Genomic DNA, 21,584 nt, shown 5'->3' with positions numbered 1-21,584 from the left:
AGTCGGTGGACGGACCACGTGGCCTTCACCACAGAGAAGCATGAGATGCAACCAGCAGAGGTTTCTTGCTTCTTCATGTGTGTAGGACGTGATGAGCTGTCGGAAATGTTGAATCCTGGGCCACGGCCAGAGGGCACGGGCCAATTCTCGCCAAGTGGTCAGAGGATCCATACTGTTTGTTTTCGGGCAGTGGGGTGGCAAGGGAGAGAGGTGTAGAGACATGGGGAGGCCGGGCTGGGGAAGGGAGAGCGGCTCCGTCCAGCTTTGCCGAAGTGTGAATGAGGGATGCCGTAGACTCTCTCCCTGAGAAATGGAGCTGTGTAAGTGCTGACATGCTTTATGCTGTGCCTTCGAGAGCGCTCATGGGACAAAGCCACAAAAAAATGAACCGTGAACCATCCAGCGACAAACAAATCTTTTCATGGTGTTGGTCCCTCCGCATTTTACATTCTGTCCTCTTCCCACTCCTCAAGCCCTCTCCCAAGCTGCCAGCTGGAATACTTTGATTGAGAGCAGGACACAGAAACAATTATACTTTGTGACATTTGATATAGCGGGCCCTGAAGGCTAGAGATGGATTTAGTAAAGAATATGAGGCCAGCTGAAGCCCCTTGGAACGTTAGGTGGGAAAAGATCAGAAAACTGGACTTGGCAGATTCTTTTTGAGTGTGTCTGGAGTCAAAACCAGAGAACACGGTGATCAACAGTTCTTATATAACGGCTGTGTTCTGAGTATAGTTTCAAAATACGGAATTCATCTCATTATCAGTGTCCATCTGGTGGATATTCTTGTTTGCTTCTGCCTGATTAGATCTGGGACATGAAACTTCTAATGCTAATTCATCAATATTTCAATCCAAGATCTTACCCCAATTAAGATAGAGGGGCGACCATGAAGAGATTTCAAAGGGTTCTGAGAAATCTCCCAAGTTATAGGACTGCATGTTTGTGTGTGTGCCTCTTTCTACTTGCAGCTGGCCCCTAGCTTCCATTAGATCCCCAAAGGGATTTACTGCCCTTCTCAAGATGAGAGAGAACCACAGTAGAATCTAATGGCGTCCCTATGTTTCCAAAGCTAGCCTAGTGATTTCTTTTTTTTTTTTTTAATACTCAACCTAGAGCTTATTTTTTTTTCCATTATAGTTGGTCTATAGTGTTCTGTCAACTTTCTACTGCACAGCAAAGTGACCCAGTCATGCATATATATATATACATTCTTTTTCTCACATTATTCCCCATCCTGCTCCATCACACCCGACTAGACGTAGTTCCCAGGGCTACACAGCAGGATCTCATTGCTTATCCATTCCAAAGGCAATAGTCTGCATCTATTAACCCCAGATTCCCAGTCCATCCCACTCCCTCCTCCTCCCCCCTGGCAACCACAAGTCTGTTCTCCAAGTCCATGAGTTTCTTTTCTGTGGAAAGGTTCATTTATGCCATATATTAGATTCCAGATGTAAGTGCTAGCATATTCACCTAGCGATTTCTTTTCTAGAAATTCCATGCCTTTGCTGCTGCTGCTCCTCCCCCCCTTCTCTCCCTCTCTCCCCCTCCTCCCCATTCTCCCCCCCCCCACCCTTCCCCTCCTCCTCTTGGTCTTTCTCTCTCTTTATCTATGTATACCAAGTTACTAGAATTGATCGTCCCCTTCCAGAAACTGTTCTGATGTTCATGATTAGCTTTCCCTCCTTACTTCCATCCTACCCTCTGGCAGCTCTTTCTCAGTGTCTTTCACTGACTGCTCTTCCTTCACCTGCCAGTAAGTGAAAATAGCCCCACCATGCTGTCCTCTCCCACTTCTCTTCTCATCTGGATGACTCCCCTTGTTTCAACTTGTGTTGGCTCCAAATGGACCCTGTTAGCCGTGCCCACTCTCCCATATGGTAGGCATTTTTGTTCGTTTTCAAATGTTTCCAGTAGCATACTGAATATACATGTTTAGAAATTCCAGCTTCAACTCTGAAAAAGATATCTTAAATCCATCATCTTTCATCCATCTCCACCACCACCCTCCCGCCCAAATACACCCTCTAGCACTTGGTCTGCTGCAGTTGTTTACTGACTGCCTGACTTACAACTTGCATTGAACTCCCCTTCTCTCTCTGCCTCTTTATCTCTTCACCTCATGGAAACAGAATGTCTTTTCATAATTAGAATCTGACCACATTAAAGTCCTGCAGTGTTTCCTCATTGCTTCCTGCACTGGGTCAAAAATCTTTCCACATTTCTATTACTATTCCTCTCGAGTCCCAGCTGTCTCTTGGCTTCAACAATTTCAGTATTATCTCAACCGATTTCTCTTCCTTCTTTGCAATATTCTTACCATGCTTTGAAATCATGATCCTGACTGTATTCCTCAGCTCCCCCAAGAGTCAGTGTTTCTTCACTGTCATCTTACCAGTCATTCAAGGTTGCAAATGTCCTTCTACAATTTATTTACCACTGTTTACCTTCACAAAACATATGCTGCTAGTTCTTTCCTACATGGATACCATACGTTTGTGTTTCCACCTTTGCTTGTTCTTCTCCCTCTATGTGGAAATCTCTTCTTCTGTTTTCTTTTTCCTTTTTTTTTTTTTTGCCTTTTTGTAGGGCTGCACCTGCGGCATACAGAAGTTCCCAGACTAGGGGTCAAATCAGAGCTGCAGTTGCCAGCCTAAGCCACAGGCACAGCAATTCGGGTTCCGAACTGTGTCTGTGACCTACATCACAGCTCACATCAATGCTGGATCCTTAACCCACTGAGTGAGGCCAGGGGTTGACCCTGTATCGTCATGAATCCTAGTCAGGTTCTTTACTACTGAGCCAGGACAGGAACTCCCTCTTCTTCCATTTTTAAGCATCAAAACATTACCTAATCTTTAAAATAAGGGCTAATAGCCAACAGTATGTCAACAGAAAGTCTTTCCCAGAAGCCACATGCTCTGAACAAAATCTTTGATGTGTGCTCTTTTGAGGTAATGTATTATTTTTGACGGTGAATTGTAATTATCCATATACATGTCTAACCTTCTCTTCTGGGCAGTAAGCATCTTGAAGGCTTTTTCCATTTCTAATTATCATCCTGACTTCACACGTATGTTTCCTTTGCTAAAGAAATTCCTTTCCCCTGGTGAAAACAACAACAAAGACAGTGAATGGTACCCATAGTAGAATCTAAATTCCTCTGCGTGAAGTCAAGTCTTTTCTGTTTTCTCTTTCATTGCCATCACTAGTCCCAGGTACCATCTCTCTTGCAAAAGCAGAACACTATTGTTTTTCCAAATACGTCACAGACTCCTATTTTCCAGCTCTCTTTACTCTCCAGTTATACCTCCTGCCTCTATATCCTGTTGTTCTCTGAACCTTAAATCTGGGTTGGATGGCTCGCTTTAGTTTTTCTGTAGTGTTTTGTGAGTTTCACTTGTCACACTGCATTGTTACTTACTTGTTGGCCTGACTTTCTATCAATTCTATCACCTGGAATTTAGAATTAATTTCTCAATCCTTGGTGCCAGAGTATCTGGCACATAGTAGGTGCTTGCTAAAGTGGTGTCAAAAAAATAAAAATCTACATAATTACCATTTGGAATTCTCTTTATTATTCAAGATCCGTTATGCAATTGTTTTTTAACCCTGATCAAGATTTGCAGATTGAAAATGTCATTGTAAATATGCAAATACTATGGAAATGCTCTTACTGATTAGGATAATTCTAGGAAACCTAATTATATTCCTGGCCTACCCATCTGTGAGAGCAATCGGTGAACTAGTTATCATATTTAGATTAAAAGCTTTTAGGAAGGAATAATACCTGTAAAGAACCAAGAAGCTTAATAAATGCTAAATGCTAATGTCAAGTGACCCAGTGATACGTAACAGATTTTGTCTTTGTTTAAAACTACAACAGCTGTATGCAGATAATAAGTAAATAACCAAATCTCTCAGCCAAACAACCAACCAACCCTAGATTTATTTGAGTCCCAGGGCTATATTTTCAGATGCACCTCATCGAGAAGAATTGGAATTAGGATGTTCAAGGTATTAATGGAAGCTTTGGGGTGCCATTTAAGATCTAGTCTCTATGTGAAATTAAAAGGTTTGCTAAAGCCCATCTTTATCATGGTAAAACCAGGAACAAAGTCTCAATGTTTGTGGTTTATCATAAAAGCTCAAATCCAGAGGGTTTTGTTTTGTTCTGTTTTCTTCTGGGGGGAAAACAACTGGGAAAAATATCCTCATGTTTACAGTTTTATTTTTGCTTCAGGTGTTCTCCACTGGCTCTCCTCTTTCCTCTACAGATGTATCCTCTCAACATTATATGTGTTTTGCTTTGTAGAATAAGGCTTTCTATCAATGGAATTATTTATGAGCATTAATCAAAGAATCTGAGTGAAGATAAAATGTGTTATTCCTAAGCTACTCCTTGCTTGCCATTGGTATAACTGTATCATTGATGTATCTGTTTTCTCTACCTTTTTAAAGGAACTGCAACAGTATCTAGCCAACCTGGCTGAACAATGCAGTGCGGATAATAATGGAGTAGAGCTTCCAGTTGTAATAATTCTTGATAATCTTCATCACGTGGGCTCTTTGAGTGATATCTTCAATGGTTTTCTCAACTGTAAATACAGCAAATGGTATGCTTATGAAATATTTTGAATGATGAAAATATGAAAAAAATGGTGATCAAATTTACATTCTTCTCACCTTTATACCTTTTAAGACCTGTGGCAAATGTCATTAGAGAAGCCGTCATGATTATTGCACCATAGTTCCAAAGAATCTCTATGTATTCCTTAGAATATCTATTTATTCATTCAACAGCTATGTCCCAGGCACATTTAGCAAACATTATTTGCTTACGATGTTAACTTCTACAGGCATGCTGGAAGTCTGGGAGCCCAATATCATTGATGAAATGTTTGAATCAGAGAAGTTTGGAACTAGAATGGGGGTGTAGGACTCTGCTCTCATTCTTAGACCATATTAAAGTTTGAATTCAAACTTCCTATAGAAATAAATTTAATAATTCAGTAAATGTCTCTCCATTAGTGATTCTAGTTTTTAGCTATTTACATGAAAGAAAAGGTTACAGTAGGGAATAAAAAATCTGAAAGCCCATGTAAGATTCGCTATAGTACAGCTTCTAGAAAAGGACATAGAGGCGTCCCCTGTTGGCCTGCCACTTAAAGGATCTGATATTGTTACTGCAGTGGCTCGGGTCATTGCTCTGGCATGGGTTCAGTCTCTGTCCCAAGAGTTTCCGTATGCCACAGGTATAGCCAAGAAAATTTTTATAATAAAAAAACAGTTTTAAATTAAAAAGGACATAGAAGAGCAACAATACAAATGTTTGTTTTACTGTTGCAAGTATCCTAGCTAATTTCCGCTGGAGATTTTTTTAAAGTTAACAGTTAATCAGCATAAACTAAATATTGAAACGAATACCTATTATTTCGCATTATTAAGAACCTTTGAAATAATTATGAAACAGTAAAAGAAAAATAAATAATTTGAATTATAAGCGTAAGAATCATAAGATGTAGGAGTGGGGTGAGACCCCTGTGAATATCCTCGCCAACCTTTTTATCTTATAGATGAAATGTGAGCTCAGAGAGGGAAAATGACTAAAATGATTTGCCTAGGATGCCAGAGCTGAGATTAGAACCCAAATCCTAATGTCCAGTTCAGTTACCTTTGTCATTTTCCAACCTAATATTACAGGATCACCCTTTTACAGCCTAATGTTAAAATGGAATAATCCATATTTATCTAAATTGTTTTCTGAGACAGTTTTAACGTACTAATCTCTTGTAGCTTTAATACACATGTATTTTCTATTTTTTCTCAGTCCATATATTATTGGAACAATGAATCAGGGAGTTTCTTCATCACCAAATCTAGAGCTGCATCACAATTTCAGGTAAAGATAAATTGATTTTTTGGCTTGTCTCTTTCTGTTTGCTTTTGGATGTTGTTTTTCCATTTGTACGTTGGCATATCCTGCCAGTGGTGACCTGGGGTGTGAAATAATTCTCACTTCTTCTGACACTCTTTCTCTGACAGACGTCTTGTGATCCTCAGCTTGTAATCAGAAGTAGGATTCTTTAAAAGGGGGGAGAAAATGTTTTTCCTGCTCACCATGTCACCAGCTAAAGTAGAGTACTTTTCTTCTAAGTGTGAGAAATGTGAAGAGAGTTCCTATTTCAGGATTTGTGATTCTCTGGCAGAAGAGTGCTCAGCGTGTACCCGCCCACGCCGGCTCTAGCTCAGAAAGGATTAGTCTCATTACAGCTCTAATGCTCATAGACCTTTCCATCCTTTGGCCGTTAAAATATGGCCACCAATTGAAACAGGAGCATTATCATTTTATTTGGGAAAGAGAATCACTGTGGATTTTATTTACATAAAGTTTAATTTATGCAAAGATTTCTGGATTTTTTTTTTTCTTTTTGTAGGTGGGTGCTATGTGCAAACCACACAGAACCAGTGAAGGGATTTTTAGGCAGGTATCTTCGAAGGAAACTGATAGAGATGGAAATCGAAAGGAACACACGCAATAATGACCTAGTCAAAATTATAGACTGGATTCCTAAGACGTGGCATCATCTCAACAGTTTTTTGGAAACACACAGTTCCTCGGATGTTACCATTGGTGAGTTCCAAAACTGCAATATGCCAGTTCCAGGAACGAAGAGTACGTGATAAAGAGGCCAGATTGGACGGCAGAAAATAACAAGGGAAGCTAATGTTCTTTGAGCTTCCAAAGAGATTTAAGTTCTTTCTTTCTTTTTTTTCCTTCTGAAAGTTTGTCTTCTTCTAAGCTTTGTATCTCTAATTAGATTTCATTTTGTCTGACTCTTATGGTTGACTAAGAGTTTACTGACGTCCAAGAAATTTAATATAGACAAACATCTAAAAATCAGGTAACAATTTGAAATAAATTGTATCCATTTAGGGTACGTTTTGACTGCTAAAAACAAATTTTAGCTAATGGCTCACATCAGATACAGTTGTGAGAAATTTTAGAGATAAATTAGGTATCATATTTTTCATGAAGACGAAATTGTTTGAATTATTTGTCTTGAGTTGGCATAAAGATGTTTATTTATTTATTTTTGTTTTTTTGTCTTTTCTATAGCCGCACCCATGGCATATGGAGATTCCCAGGCTAGGTGTCCAGTTGGAGCTGTAGCCAGCGGCCTACAACACAACCACAGCAACGAGGGATCCAAGCCGCGTCTGCGACCTACACCACAGCTCATGGCAACGCCAGATCCTTAACCACTGAGCAAGGCCAGGGATCAAACCCGCAACCTCATGGTTCCCAGTCAAATTTGTTAACCACTATGCCACGAGGGGAACTCCAAGACGTTTATTTTTGTGTTCACTCTTAAATTGCAAGGAAAACATAAGTCCATTTCCCACTGCTGTGGATCATAAAGACATAGTCACTAACGAGTGTAAATTGGGAAGAAGAATTCGGTATTTAGGATGAGAAGACCAAGGTGGAAGCCCACTTCTGCAAATAAAAACACATTTTATATTTAGCAATTCATCTCAACATAGTTTTGTCATTTGCAAAATGGGATGGTTTGAATAGATTATGACTTTATTTTAAGGTCATAATGTTAAGCTGTTATGTTTTTTTCTCCCATTTTTTGAAGTTTTATTGAAGTATAGTTGATTTACAATGTTGTGATAATTTCTGCTGTACAACAAAGTGATTCAGTTATGCATAAACACACATCCATTCTCTTTCAGATTCTTTTCCCACATAAATTATCACAAAATCCTGGATAGAGTTCCCCGGGCCATACAGCAGGTCCCTGTTGGCCAGTCATTTCGTATACCACAGTGTGCATATGCCAATCCCAAAGCCCCAGTCCATCCCTCCCCCTGACCTGTCCCCTTTGGTAAACATAAGTTTTTCAAATTCTGTAAGTCTGTTTCTGTTCTGCAAATAAGTTCTTTTGTATCATTTTTATTAGATTCCATATACGAGTGATATCATATATTTGTCTTTCTCTATCTGACTTAATTCGCTTAGTATGATAATCTCTACGTCCACCCATGTTGCTACAAATGGCAGTATTTCTTTTTATGGCTGAGTAATATTCCATTGTGTGTAAATGTACCACATCTTCTTTATTCATTCCTCTGTTGATGAACATTTATGTTGCTTCCATGCCTTGGAAATAGTGCTGCAATGAATATTGAGGTGCATGTATCTTCTTGAATTATGGTTTTCTCCAGATAGATGCCCAGGAGCCAGATCATTTGGTAGTTCTATTTTTGAGAAAATCTCCATACTGTTTTCCATAGGGATTGTACCAGTTTACATTCCCACCAACAGTGTAAGAGGGTCCCCTTTTCTCCATACCCTCTCTAGCATTTATTATTTATAGAATTTTTGATAATGGCCGTTTTGACCTGTGTTAAGATGGTACCTCATAGTAGTTTCGATTTGTGTTTCTTTAATAATTAGTGATGTTGAGTATCTTTTCATGTGTGTTTTGGCCACCTGTCTGTCTTCTTTGAAGAAATGTTTTTTTAGATCTTCTGCCCAGTTTTCGATTAGGTCATTTGGTTTTTTTTTTTTTTTTTTTTATTGTTGAGTTGTATGAGCTGTTTGTGTATTTTGGAGATTAATCCCTTGTCAGTCACTTCATTTGCAAGTATTTCCTCCCATTGTGTGGGTTGTCTCCATCGTTTTGGTTATTGTTCCCTCTGCTGTGAAAAAGCTTTTAAGGTTAATTAGGTCCCTTTTGCTTATTTCTGTTTTTATTTCCATTATGCCAGGAGGTGGATCTGAAAAGATAGTGCTGCTGTTTATGTCAGACAGTGTTCTGCCTATGTTTTTCTCTCATAGTTTTATAGATTCTGGTCTTATATTTAGGTCTTTAATCCATTTTGAGTTTATTTTTGTGTATGGTGTTAGAGAGTGTTGTAACTTCATTCTTTTGCAAGGAGCTGTCTAGTTTCCCCAGCACCACTTATTGAAGGACTGTCTTTTCTCCATTGCATATCCTTGCCTCCTTTGTCATTGACCATGTAAGTGGGAGTTCATCTCTGGTCTCCGTTCTGTTCCATTGATCTAGGTGTCTGTTTTTGTGTCTGTACCTCACTGTTTTGATTACTGTATGACTGATATTCTGTTTTAGATTAAGATTTTACTGTAAAAGGAAGGGAAAGTCCTGGAGATTGGATCTTTGTAAAATAGTCTTTAATCATAATCAAGCTGTCCAAGATTATAATTTTCTAAGAATCCTGCAAGAACTATATTAATTCCCCCAAAATGGTGTCTAAATATGCGTCACGATCGCTAAATGTAATGGTTCTCAAAAATGTTGTGTTGTTTGTTTTTTCTCAGGTCCACGGCTTTTCCTTCCTTGCCCCATGGATGTAGACGCTTCCAGAGTATGGTTCATGGATCTCTGGAACTACTCCTTGGTACCTTATGTTCTGGAGGCAGTGAGAGAAGGTCTGCAGGTATAGTACTCAATTTTCTTTACTGTTTTGAAAAACTAAGTGGAAAAAATCATCCTTTAAAAGCAAAAAGAAGTCCTTTCTCTGGGTATTTGTGCAGAACAATACAGACAGACATAGACTGTATAGATACAGTGTTAAAGTTTGAAAGAACACAGAGTATATGATGCTTTTTTCTCCTATTCCGAGAATAAATACAGAGGAGAAAGAGCAAGCATAGTTCCAACAACTACACACTGAAGGCCGAATGTATCACCACAGGTGTTTATAGACTGTCCTTATGAGATACTCCTTAATCGTGCAGTTCTGCATCTCGTAAGGTAGCTCGTTAACTGCACAGTTCTCTGTCTCATAAGGCAGGCGTGGTATATGGGCCTTGATCAGATATTCTCTTATTATATAATCTGCAACAAGTAGTTTTTGCTTATAGGTTCCCTGCTCTAGTATATTTCATTGTTTGAAGCCCTTTAATGTCACTTGCAAAATCCTTTCCTGTTTTTAAAAGTGCTTTAAATGTAAGGCGTCTGACTTTTTAAAAATCTGTGCCAGGTTGGTTTGGCATCCCTGCTGTCCCTCTCATCTACCTTCTATCCGCAGGCCCTGCAAGCATTCCTTCTCTTTACTCTTAGTTGAGTCCAATACATCCCTAATGGGAAAATCTTTTTTCTTCAATAATGTATGTTAACCCTGTTCCATCAGTCTTGATTTTGTCCTTATATCGAAGTTAAATTTCATGAAGCTGTGGAATTATAAAACTGAAGTTTGAATCTTTTAAGATTCGTGTTGTATAATCATCAAACTTGTCATTGAAAAGTCTGGTCATCTTTGCAGAAACTTAGCCAAGGTTTAGACAGTTTTTGCTGAGACATCTCTATTTCTGGTTGTCACAACTGCTGCTAGAAATAAGACATAGTTCTTGCTTTTCGCATTTTGTCATCTGCAATACTGTGTTAAGTCTTTATTTTGCTGTCTGAAAAGTCGGTTCTCTGTTTTCCTTCATTATACTTCCTTTTGCCATCACACTTTCCTCTCCTAATAAAGTGACCTAAAACTGTCGTGATGGTTCTGATGAACACGATGCAATCGCCAGGATGGCGTCACTCAGAGGCGATGCCTAGAGAATGCTATCAGTTGGTTCTGCTCTAGACTTAAATAACTCGCTTCATATCGTTAAGGCTATGAATCAAAGCAATCCCAGAAAGCATCTTCGAAAAAAATGAAAGACTGTATCAAAGGTTTTTATTTTTCAGGTATAACATATGACGTGTCAGCATTACTCTTAGACTAAGATGCTGCCTTAGATGTGAGTTGGGTCTCTTGATCCAATCATTTGTACAAAAAATATTTGTATGAAAATTTATTTAAAATATTTGTGCAGTCATAACTTTAAAATTTATTTAATTGAATTATTTGTTCTCTAGATACTATTTCCACATTAATAAACAATTATCCAAATCTTTATATATGAAATTCTCTGAGTTTCTTACTCGTTTGCTAATGCATAGAAAAAATATTTTACAAAATTTAAAAACAATAAAAATCCTTAGATCTCATTTTTAAGTACATATGTTTTTAAATATTCAAATCAATCTTATTTATAAAACACTGTCTTGACAATTATCATTCTATAAAGCCTCCCTTTAAGCAAAAGCATAATCACTAGCTAATACCGGTTTCCCAATGTGAGAGATACTTAAAAAATTTTTTTTGAGGCAGGGTAAAAATATCTCAAGCTTTTTCTCTGGCTCTGGAGGTTTAGTAGTAGGTTAGTGTAACAGTGGATCAACTATGATGTAGAGAGTGGCTGGGCGTCGGGGCTGGGGCAGAGGGGCAGGAGAGATTCAGCCCTTGGAGAAAGAAACGAAAGCCTTCGGTGAGTAGGCAGTTGCCATTGCTGCTGGAGGATGTGCTGGACTGGCAGTCTGCTGGCAGTCGATATTCCTGGGATGGTGCATATGTGACTCCTGGAGGAGCAGGAAGAAAAGGAATCACATGTGTCATGAACATTTCCTTGGATCTGCTGGTGACAAAGAACTGTGAAGTGGAGCAAGAGGTGGAAACACAAAGCCTGGCTGCAAGAATGAAAATGAGTTGAGAGGAACAGAAAAATCTCCTCAGATGAAGGCTCATGCTTTGGTGGGGAACCATACGGGGAATACTCTTGGCCAGATGTTCTAGTTGGGAAAAAAAAACACTGGTGATGCACTGGATTCCGACTTTTATTCTCGTGATTCTTTCTTGAAATGTCAGCAATCCGTTCGTCTTCTTTTGAATGCTGACATTTCTCTTCTTTCAATTTTCTTTCTATCACTTTACTCTGAAATACAAAATTGAGCCTTTTTACTGATCACTTTCAATTTTACTGTCCTTGATGATTCTTTGAAAGGCTGACATCACTTGATTCTACTAGACTTTCATATTCTTTCTGTAACCTTTGCTTTCTAAGAATTATACACTTTCCTTCAATTAGTCAGAATTGTGTAGCAAGCTCTGTCTTACCTCCTCTGTAAAGTAGGTTTTGAGCTGAGAGGAAATGTCTGCTCTGAAACAAGAGAACTATCAAAAAGGAAAAAATCTGGTGATTGCTTCCCTACCCGTCTCCTTAAGAAATGCACAGATATCAGGACCTGAACATTTTTTTTGAAAGTCAGTCCTACCACTACCTCAAACCTTGTTCAAGTTCTCCAAGAGAATCTCAAAAGACAGTGTTCAAGACAGCCCATGGGCCCTTCGTGGATCAGTGTCCATGCTGGTTTTGTCTCCCTGAACCCCAACAAGCCACACAGAACACTCACAACGGAGCCCTGTGCCATCCGGGGCCAAGTAGCTGCCTGACGACTCAGTGGAGTGAAAATCCATTAAAGAATGAATGTACCCATGTTACTGCTTTTTCTTAATTTTTAGCTTTTTTTCCTCTGCCTCTTTGGTCTTATACTTTTTTTTTTTTAAGCAAAGTCCCATCAGTCTCTGTCTCCTCACAGCGCCTTTCCCAGTTTGGTTTTGGCTTTGCTTCCAGCTTAAAAATTCTTTAACATTTTTTAGATTCACCTTCTGCCCTCTACTCCACCACCAGTGCTTTAACCAGCTTTGTCATTTCTATCTTGTTAACTTTCTCCCTACATATGTGTTCTGACAAAATTTTCATTTCCCATGGTTTTCCTATTTTACTGGTGGTCTTATAAATAAACAAACGTCTAAGAGGAGATTTAAGAGGAAGCACTAAGATGATAAAGGAAGTTAATCTGAAGAAAAGAGTCTTATTTTCAAGGGAAGTTACAAGAGAATGAAGTAGACAGAGAAAAGGGTTTTTTACTCATCATCTTTCTGAAGTGCACTTTAGTACAGGAGGCTATTTAGTGTCTGTCATGGCTCTTTTCATTTCTCCATCACTGGAACTTTCCTTTCCCAGTGTTGAGCTTTCTCTTGGTTTGGAAAATTGTTAACAGAGATGCATGTGGGCAGTCATTTCTTCATGTGTTTAAAATAAACCTCCCTCACTCTCTCCCCCAAATGCTGACTCTCCATCCCAGATGTTCAGATTTATCTTGTCTACAGCTTTATTTTGTTTAGCCTTCAAGCTTCAAGTGAGCTAGGTAGACAGATATATGTTTAAAATCTGTGAAATTGTGTATGGACACTGTGTCCTCCTGAAAATCCCACAGGTACTCAATGTGCAGAGGAATAACTCAATTAGTAGTCACCTTTCATACGGAACAGAAATGCATTTTATGGAGTTCCTGTTGTGGCGCAGCAGCAACGAGCATGACTAGGCCCAACGAGCATGACTAGTCCCCAGCAAGCATGACTAGTCCTCAATGAGCATGACTAGTCCCAACGAGCATGACTAGTCCCCAACGAGCATGACTAGTCCCAACGAGCATGACTAGTCCCCAATGAGCATGACTAGTCCCCAGCAAGCATGACTAGTCCCCAACGAGCATGACTAGTCCCCAACGAGCATGACTAGTCCCAACGAGCATGACTAGTCCCAACGAGCAAGACTAGTCCCCAACGAGCATGACTAGTCCCCTGAGGATGTGGTTTCGATCCCTCGCCTCGCTCAGCGGGTCGGGGATCCAGTGGTGCCATGAGTGTGGCGTAGGCGTTGGTCTCAGACTCGGCTCGGATCCTGTGTTGCTGTGGCTGTGGCTCTGATTCAGCCCCTCGCCTAGGAGCCTCCATATGGCTAGGGTGCAGCCCTAAAAGAAAAAAGGAAAGAAAGAAAGAAATTAATACATTTTATATGTGCTGTATGTGTGATCGCTTTTCAGATGTATGGGAAACGAGCGCCTTGGGAAGACCCCTCAAAGTGGGTGCTTGATACATATCCTTGGAGCTCAGCATCTTTGCCTCAGGAAGGCCCAGCATTACTTCCGTTGCGACCAGAAGATGTTGGGTATGAGGGCTGTGTGTCCACGAAGGAAGCCACAACCTCAAAGCACATTCCACAGACTGACACAGAGGGGGATCCCTTGGTAAGAGTCTGAGGTTTGATTCTTTCCTCGGTAATTCTGACTACAGTGTACAGTCATTAGCATTTAGTCATTTGCTTAGAGACATCAGTTATCCAGTAATGTTTGAGACGTTCCTGCTACTGATACTCATTTTTAAAATGTTTACTTTTAGCCTACTTCATGGGGTGAAGTTCTTGACGCAAAAGACTAGACTTGTATGCTTAAAAATAATTGAGAAACACCAAAGCCAGGCTGAACTCTGTGGCCATAATTTTTCTTTTATTTTGCAGAAAGTTGTGTCAATAAGTAAATAAATGTTAAACACTGCATCACTCAATTCATTAAGTATGTGAGAAAAACTGAATTTTGTTCTAAAATGAAAAACACAAAAGAATATCATCTAATGTATAGTGGAGGAACTAAAGAATATTTTGCATGCACCAACTAGTTTAACTAAATTTTGAATTAGTGTTCTGTTGCCAAGAGTAGGGAAGAATAAACTGATTTGGAAATCAAAGGGCATTTTTCCCTGCCTTGTTCAGTTTGCAATCTTGAAAAGCCTAATATAAGTCAGTAAACCTCTGAGGGATAAACACTCTGCAAATATTAAGTAAATGATATTCTTAGTAAAATTACTTGATTTTTGTATGTATTTCTTATTTTTATAGGTGACTTTCTATAGATTAGTATCACATGAAAGGTGTTTGTTGGCATACCATTCTCTTACTAAAGAGATTATTGGAAAGTTCCTTTGTGGTGCAGTGGGTTAAAATCCGATTATCGCTGCAGCTGCTCAGGCACAGATTCTACCCCTGGAACTTCCACGAGCCGTGGGCATGGCTAAAAAGAAGGAAAAAAGAGATCACTGGATAGCCAATACAGAAAGAACACATGCTGAAATAAAGATCATTGTGTTACTTAAGCAAAAAGGAAAGGATTAAAATCATAAGCCTATAGCTACGCCTAAAAACCTGAAATGACTTGATATTTTGGGGAATGTGCCATTATACCGACAGCCCCAGCACATATACGGCATCATCCTCGTTTCAGCTGATCATTCTTAACGTTGGAGGGGCCACATGTGAACCATCTGATAAAGTGTGACGATCTTTTTCCCGACAAAATGCACACACGCAGTTTTGCACACTATTTCAAAGAGTTCCATAAAATATAGAAGTATATACATTGGTCTACTTAGAGTCCACGGATATCTTCTTTAGGACTTTTGATCTAGACCATAATAACCTTCTTACAGCCTGGACTTAAATTTTTATAACAGGTATCTGGCCCTTTAGCTCATACACAGCTAGACATCAACAGTGGTTACAGAATTGGTTTAAAGTCAGCATAATTTTGAGCATACACTAAGTGATACCTCATAGAATGATTAAATTTTATTAGAGTTACAATAAGCCTTCGAGTGCAAATATTGGTTATTTCCTCTTCGTTTTTTTTTTTTTTTTTAACAATTTCCAATTCTCCTTTTGCAGTTTTTAATACTCTTCCCAATAAGGTGAGGTGTTTATAGATTTGTTTTCATGGTTACTCTCTTAGAGTATGGGACATTTAGGGCGTGTCCTTTCTTGCTCTTGTCTTCTTCTGTTATAGAAAAGGCATTCAAAGTCTCCTCACTCTGAATGAGAATTTGGGTTAAAACAAAACAAAACCAAACCCTAATTCCTAACCCGCTCAACTAAACATCTTAAGGAACAAAAGCTTATGCTATCTGACATGTTAAATGACAAAAACCTTATCATTTAAAAATAAATCTGTGAATTAAGCACATTCTGATAGGAAAGTAAATATCTCTCTGTCTGCTTTTATTGCTCTGTATTTTTATAATTACTGACATAAGGTAAAAACATATTTGCAGTCTAGACTAAACCAGGAATACTAGGAAAGAACCTGCTATTTAATGTTAGGTAGTATATTTTTGAATCTGAATAAGGATACAAGTTTTTGGTACATCTCACAGTATTTTAAAAATACAATGTGTACTCATTAACCAAATCATTCATTCCTACAATAAATATTGCAAAATAATAAATATATAGCCAGGGATATGACATGGTGATCAGAAAATGCATATCATTCTGATCTTAAGCTCACAGTCTCATTGTGGAGAGAGATATTTACATGTACAGATTATAGGAAAATAATGAGAGAGGTGCATTCTAGGTACACTGTGAGTCTTCTGACAATGGGAGCTGATTAGGAGAACGCACTGGCAGAGGAGGAGATGCTCGAACCAGGTCTGGAAGGATGTCCCGAAGGGCCGTCCTGGGACTGGACTGAAGATGCAAAATTAAGGAGACAAGTGAAACAGGACGGAACAGAACAAGAAAAATGAGTTTCGGGAGCTGTCTACACATTGGCGGAATTAGAACAAAAGGGGCAAGAGGGTGAAAGCTCAGAAGCCTGCAATTGCTAAATCAGGTCAAGCCTTGCTTACATTAGAGGAGGTGAAAACTTTATCGCACAGACATTGGGCACCTATCAAGTTAGATGTGTAGTTTATAAGGGTGACCTTGGTAACGGAATAGAGGGCAGATTAAAGGAAGGAGGCTGGAGACTGGATGACTAGCAGATTTATGAATACCAGGGGTGAAAAGACCTGACCAAAAATGAGAGACATTTTAGTTGTGACTCCGGATATGGGAAAGAAGCACGGGAGAAAAGGAGATACTTTTTGAGAGAATAATGATCTATCCAGTGACCTTGAATGGTGTAGGACCTTACCTCCCTCTTGTAGTCTTCCTCGACTTGAATGTACAAAGCTACCTACAAAAGGTGGAGTGAAGCCTTCGTGTATTTCTCATGAATCAGATTTCTGAACTTATTCTAGTGGAACACATTTACCTTATGGCACCATTTTCAAAACTTAAGAATTTAATAATGCTCTTAGTACACCATGAAACTGTTACAACCTTCAGCATTCGAGGGATTTCAAACATTTGGGACTGAGATAGAAGCGTAACCCCGGAAACCATTTCTACTCTTAGCAAATCAGGAAGGTGCTCAAAATACAGTTCTCTTTGCAGATTGTCTTCACCCAGATGCCTAAACATAACAGCCAGCTACTAATAAGGGAGGGACTGACAAAAGAAAAGAGAAAGCAATAATGAATGTGCATGAAGGCATGGGTGTGAGAGAGAGACAGAGAGAAACAGAGAAGGGGGGAAAGAGAGGGAGAAGCAGCATGTTGATGCGTTCGGCTTTTTGACCTACTGGGTTCCAGGGCTTATCATTAACCCTTTCACATCTTTATGTAGCCAATTTAGTAAATTCAAGTAATTAGACCAAAAAATTGTGTTGAAAACTATTGTCCTGAAGAATATGAAAATGATTTTAAAATGTAGCCTCTTTGTCAGACAGGCATTCTTTCTGGAATTGGTAATTACCAGTTTTTCAAATTATTTCACAAGCTTTTTTTTGAACACACGTTTTATGCTGAATATAAAACAAGCATGCTGAACCTAATATATGACTAAAGAATCCTCTTTAGATTTCTTCTTTCTATTGGATCAGATCCCCTACATGTCTAAGTTGGAAAAAAAGGAAAACAACTTTGATTGCATTCTAAAGTAATCAACTTAGCATGCATTAAGCAATATAAAGATTATTACAATTTATTGAAACCCTTAATAAGTGAACAAGTCCATACCCTCAGGAAGACATGCCAATTTTTCTGTGCTTTCTAAAACTGTTAAGCCATTTATTCATGATTTGCTTTTAAACAGTCTTTCTTTTTACGTCCCTACCAGTGGATCTGCAGATCTATCAAAACCCAAGCAAAGCGGCTGCCTTTTATTTTCTAGTACATGGAAACGGGAGCTGTCCTCCTCAGCTGCTTTCTTGCACATGTCCCTTGCACTAGAACAAACACGGCCATTGTCCTCTGAGGCTGGGAACCTTGAGACAGCCGCTCTTGTTCCAGAAGCTGGTTTTTGTTTTCGGTGCTCTATCAAGCATATTTTAGCCAGAAATTCAACAGCAGAAACTTGACAGTGCTTCTTCCCTTCTCTCTCTTCAAACCCTCATGGTCGACTTGATGCAGTCACCTCCTGTCGAGGTCAGCTCCTAGGCGGCAGATGGTGGGCTCGCCTGCAGCAGGTGCCTCCCCTGCACTCCCTCCCGCCTCCTCTCCAGGGACTGTGCGCGGGAGCCTGCGTGGGGCTGCGCGTGGGAACATTCAGGACGTTGATTTGCCATCCGGTGCCCTCTGCTGCTCGCAGCCAAAGAGCTGGGCAGCTTGGCGTCCTCTCTAGCCACGCGCCCAGATGTCCAGCTGTGATACAGTTTCCTTTTCCCTTGCCCTGCTGGAGCTGTGTTCATTCACGACTGCCAGTAAAAGACCTGTCTGGAAGCCCTGTTTTGTCCTTACGGTTCGGTGTTGTAGGCTTGTTTGGGAGAAATAGGGTAGGAGGCAGGCGCCACTAGAAAAACTGGAAAATCGTGTTTTCCAGTGTCCCTGGGACGGGGAGAGCGTGCCTCGGTGTGGCTCGGGGCCTCGTGCTCTGCGGGGCTGGCGTCCGCGCTGCATCGGCCTCCCCTCCAGCGTGTGTCTCTCTCTCTCTCCAGATGAGTATGCTCAGGAAACTCCAAGAAGCAGCCAATTACTCGGGCACACAAAGCAGCGAGAGCACCAGCCGCCACGAAGACGTTCCCGATTCGTCTCTTGAATCCACCCTCTAGAGGGTGAAGACAAGTTAGGGGAAAAGACTATGGTTTAAGGAAAAAAGTGTTTCAAAAGGAAGGTATTTTCACTAAACCACTGCCAGTATGAAAGCACCCTGTCAAGGCCCCCGACCCAGAGTCGTGGTCTCCATGGAGGCAGCAGAACCAAGTCGGAACCGCCAAGACGCTCAATTGACACGGAAGCTTCCCTTTATTTTCTTTCTAGGCGTTTGTAAATCCTTGGAGTGATGTGTGGCTCCGTTACTCACTGGACCCTAACGACAGGGCAACCTAGGAGACTGCCCATGGGATAGCCAACTGGACTTTATGCTTTTTCCTCTTTAAACGTTTACAATGCAGACCTTCTTTGCTTTCTCTTTTTTTCCCTTTTCTTTCTTTCTTTTTTGGTTTTTCTTTTTGGGTTCCCTCCTTTTGTTTCCTCTGTGGGGCTGTTCTCCCCGAGCAGGGTCCATTCTTCTGGTCCGTCCACCCTCCTTCGTGCCACATGGTGCTGGTCGCAAAGCCCCAGGATGTTTGTGTTGAGCCCTCACCCCGTTGCAGAATGACGAGGCCAGCCCTCCGTAAGCACAAGTGCGATGGTGCGACCGCCAGGGAAACAGCACTGTGGCACCTGGATAAGTGCCAATGCCATGCCTAACTGCCGCGTGCACGCGATGTGCTCCACCAACTTTTCCGTGTATGAGTCACAGGTTTTATAAGGTTGTTTTACCACCAATGTCTTTTTAAACCACCACCTGCCCACTCCCTTCAAAAGAGTTTTATACCAGTTATTAGTCAACACTGACAAAAGGCTTTTTTAGGGCTTTATGTGTTTGAGCCTTTTCAGTGAAAAGAAGAAACATTTCCTGTGGTGCTGTCTCACTGCCTTAAAACAGATTTCTACAACAGTTTAACAGGTGGTTTAAATCCAAAACCATCGGTAATTTCCACTGTCTTTTCATTTACAACCAAGCCACATCCGTTAACACAGTAGCCTCATCTCTCTCTCTTTTATTTTTTTGTTCTTGAAGAAACGGATGGGAGAAGATCAGTATTTTCGCCTTGTGAATAGATTGTTTCGCGTATCCTCCAGAATATCCACGTAACCCGGAAACCCTCTTGGGCTGTCACTTCAGAGCTGAGCCGTATGGCTGCATTCAGTCTAGTTTTAGGCGAAAGAGGTTCAGAAGGCAGGAGATGTGGAATTTTTGTCCAGTACAGCTGGATGCAGCATGAGCACAATTATTCGGCTTTTCCTCTCTTATTCTGTTTTTTTTTTTTTTTAATTATGGTTATGAGTTCTGAGCATGTTGTTTTGATTGCTGTTGTTGTACCTGAGAAATTCGGCATTCGAGAACACTGATGCAGTGACGTCACTGTGGCTGAGGAAGCGTTTATACTGTAAAAGAAGGTTAGATTTGCACAGTCTACTGGGTAGGTATTGTAAATACTCATTTTAAAAACTCGCACAAATCGAAACACACACGCAAAAGTTGTATTTTATCCTGTGGGTGTGAAGAGGTGTTTCACTTGCTGAGATTTCCTGTACGTTGCCAACAAATACAGAATGCAAACCCTCAATGCTGTTAGTATCTGGTGTGCTTGTCCTGTATCTAACCGTTGTTCTGACTACGCAGGAGCTATCAGTGCTAGAGTGAGCATGCTTCAGAACGGCCCATGAAGCCAGTCCATTTCTGGAAAAGTGAAAATGCCTGGAAGTGCATCTGTCGTGCAGGCTTTTAGGCGAGTGCGTGGGCACTGATGGGAGTGACTGGACAAGTGACCACACACAGAGGACAGGTTTGACGTTTCCAAACGCAAGGGCTAGGCCATGGCGTAGACTTGTTCTGTGCGTGTGAAAATGCGCTGCTTGCAGGCTGTGCAATTGGTGCTACCCTCTGCGACCACCCCTGGGTCCGTTGCTGTAGAACAGTAGCAACACGAGGCATCTGTGCAGCTTGTCAGAGTGTCACGCAGTCTATAGCCTCCACGGTGCCGTTGCCCCAAGGGAAATCTGAACTGAATTTATGCACATAGAAGGGTCACCCTGACGCTGAAGCCTCAAACATGGATCAAAACTGTCGTGAAACATGGAAATACGTAGCTGGATGAGTGACTCGTGGCCCTTGTATCATATGTGAGCTAAGAGAACTGCTAATCTTTCCCTGCCATTTTGAGCAACACAGTCCAAACATGATCATAAACAGAAATTCCTGCAATACATCCCAGTAGGTCCACCTAGTTTACAACTTAAACTAGTTTGTGAAACATTTGTCTGTATACATTTTATATTTTGTACATTTTTGATGTAACATATCATGTAAATAGACAGAAACAGTGAAATAAATCATCTGGAAAGTTTTGTAGTCTTTGTAAAGCCCCAACAATAAGTACTTGGTGTCAATGGACTTAACTGGGTGATGTATTTTCTATTGGTTGAGTGTTCCTCTAGCTTGTAAACCAGCTTGCATATATTTTTTTGCAGATGTGCACCCTGTATCTGTCTAAATTATTACTTTGCCATTAAAGTGGAATTATTTATTGACAAAAAGGTGTGGCGTTTATGTATGGAGAAAATTGAGTAATTATGCACAGAAGTATCAAGCTTTAAAATACCACTTGCACTATCAACATGCCATGAATAAGGGTGGGCATGAATCTTCATTTTATATTCCTCAGCGGTAGGACCTCACAGCTTTTAAGTGAGTAGAGAAACTGAAGGCACGAGGTGTATCTTTTAAAGGGAAAGTTTTTATTCAGTGAATTTTTAAAAAACTCTGACTAGCCTACCAAGATAATTATAAAGTAAGAATTAATATAAAATAAAATGTTACTATTTGCTTAATTACATCAGCTCATTACATGTTTCTTTGTTTTTAGTCCATTAACTCTTCTTTTGGCCTTTTAGCTCTAAAGATGCTTTTAAAGTAGAATACTTTTTTTAGTGGTGGTTTATTTTTTTTTTTTTTCTTTTTTGGT

At 40.1% G+C, this 21,584-nt stretch overlaps 1 protein-coding gene across 17 annotated transcripts in view; it reads left to right on the top strand.

Annotated features, from left to right (window-relative positions):
• Positions 1–21,156, top strand: part of NAV3 (neuron navigator 3) — an 849,425-nt gene extending 828,269 nt beyond the window's left edge. For all 17 annotated transcript variants that reach the window (XM_021093080.1, XM_021093078.1, XM_021093079.1 and 14 more), the window contains 6 exons: positions 4,468–4,622; positions 5,837–5,908; positions 6,444–6,640; positions 9,359–9,477; positions 13,746–13,949; positions 18,510–21,156. In XM_021093080.1, coding sequence (XP_020948739.1) covers positions 4,468–4,622; positions 5,837–5,908; positions 6,444–6,640; positions 9,359–9,477; positions 13,746–13,949; positions 18,510–18,623 — 861 coding nt within the window. In that variant the 3' untranslated portion in view covers positions 18,624–21,156. The remainder of the gene's footprint in view (positions 1–4,467; positions 4,623–5,836; positions 5,909–6,443; positions 6,641–9,358; positions 9,478–13,745; positions 13,950–18,509) is intronic.

This window comes from Sus scrofa, chromosome 5 (genome assembly GCF_000003025.6).
Source record: "Sus scrofa isolate TJ Tabasco breed Duroc chromosome 5, Sscrofa11.1, whole genome shotgun sequence".
NCBI classification, from domain to species: domain Eukaryota; kingdom Metazoa; phylum Chordata; class Mammalia; order Artiodactyla; family Suidae; genus Sus; species Sus scrofa.
The sequence above is the reverse complement of the archived record's forward strand: the minus strand, read 5'-3'. Positions and strand labels throughout refer to the sequence as shown.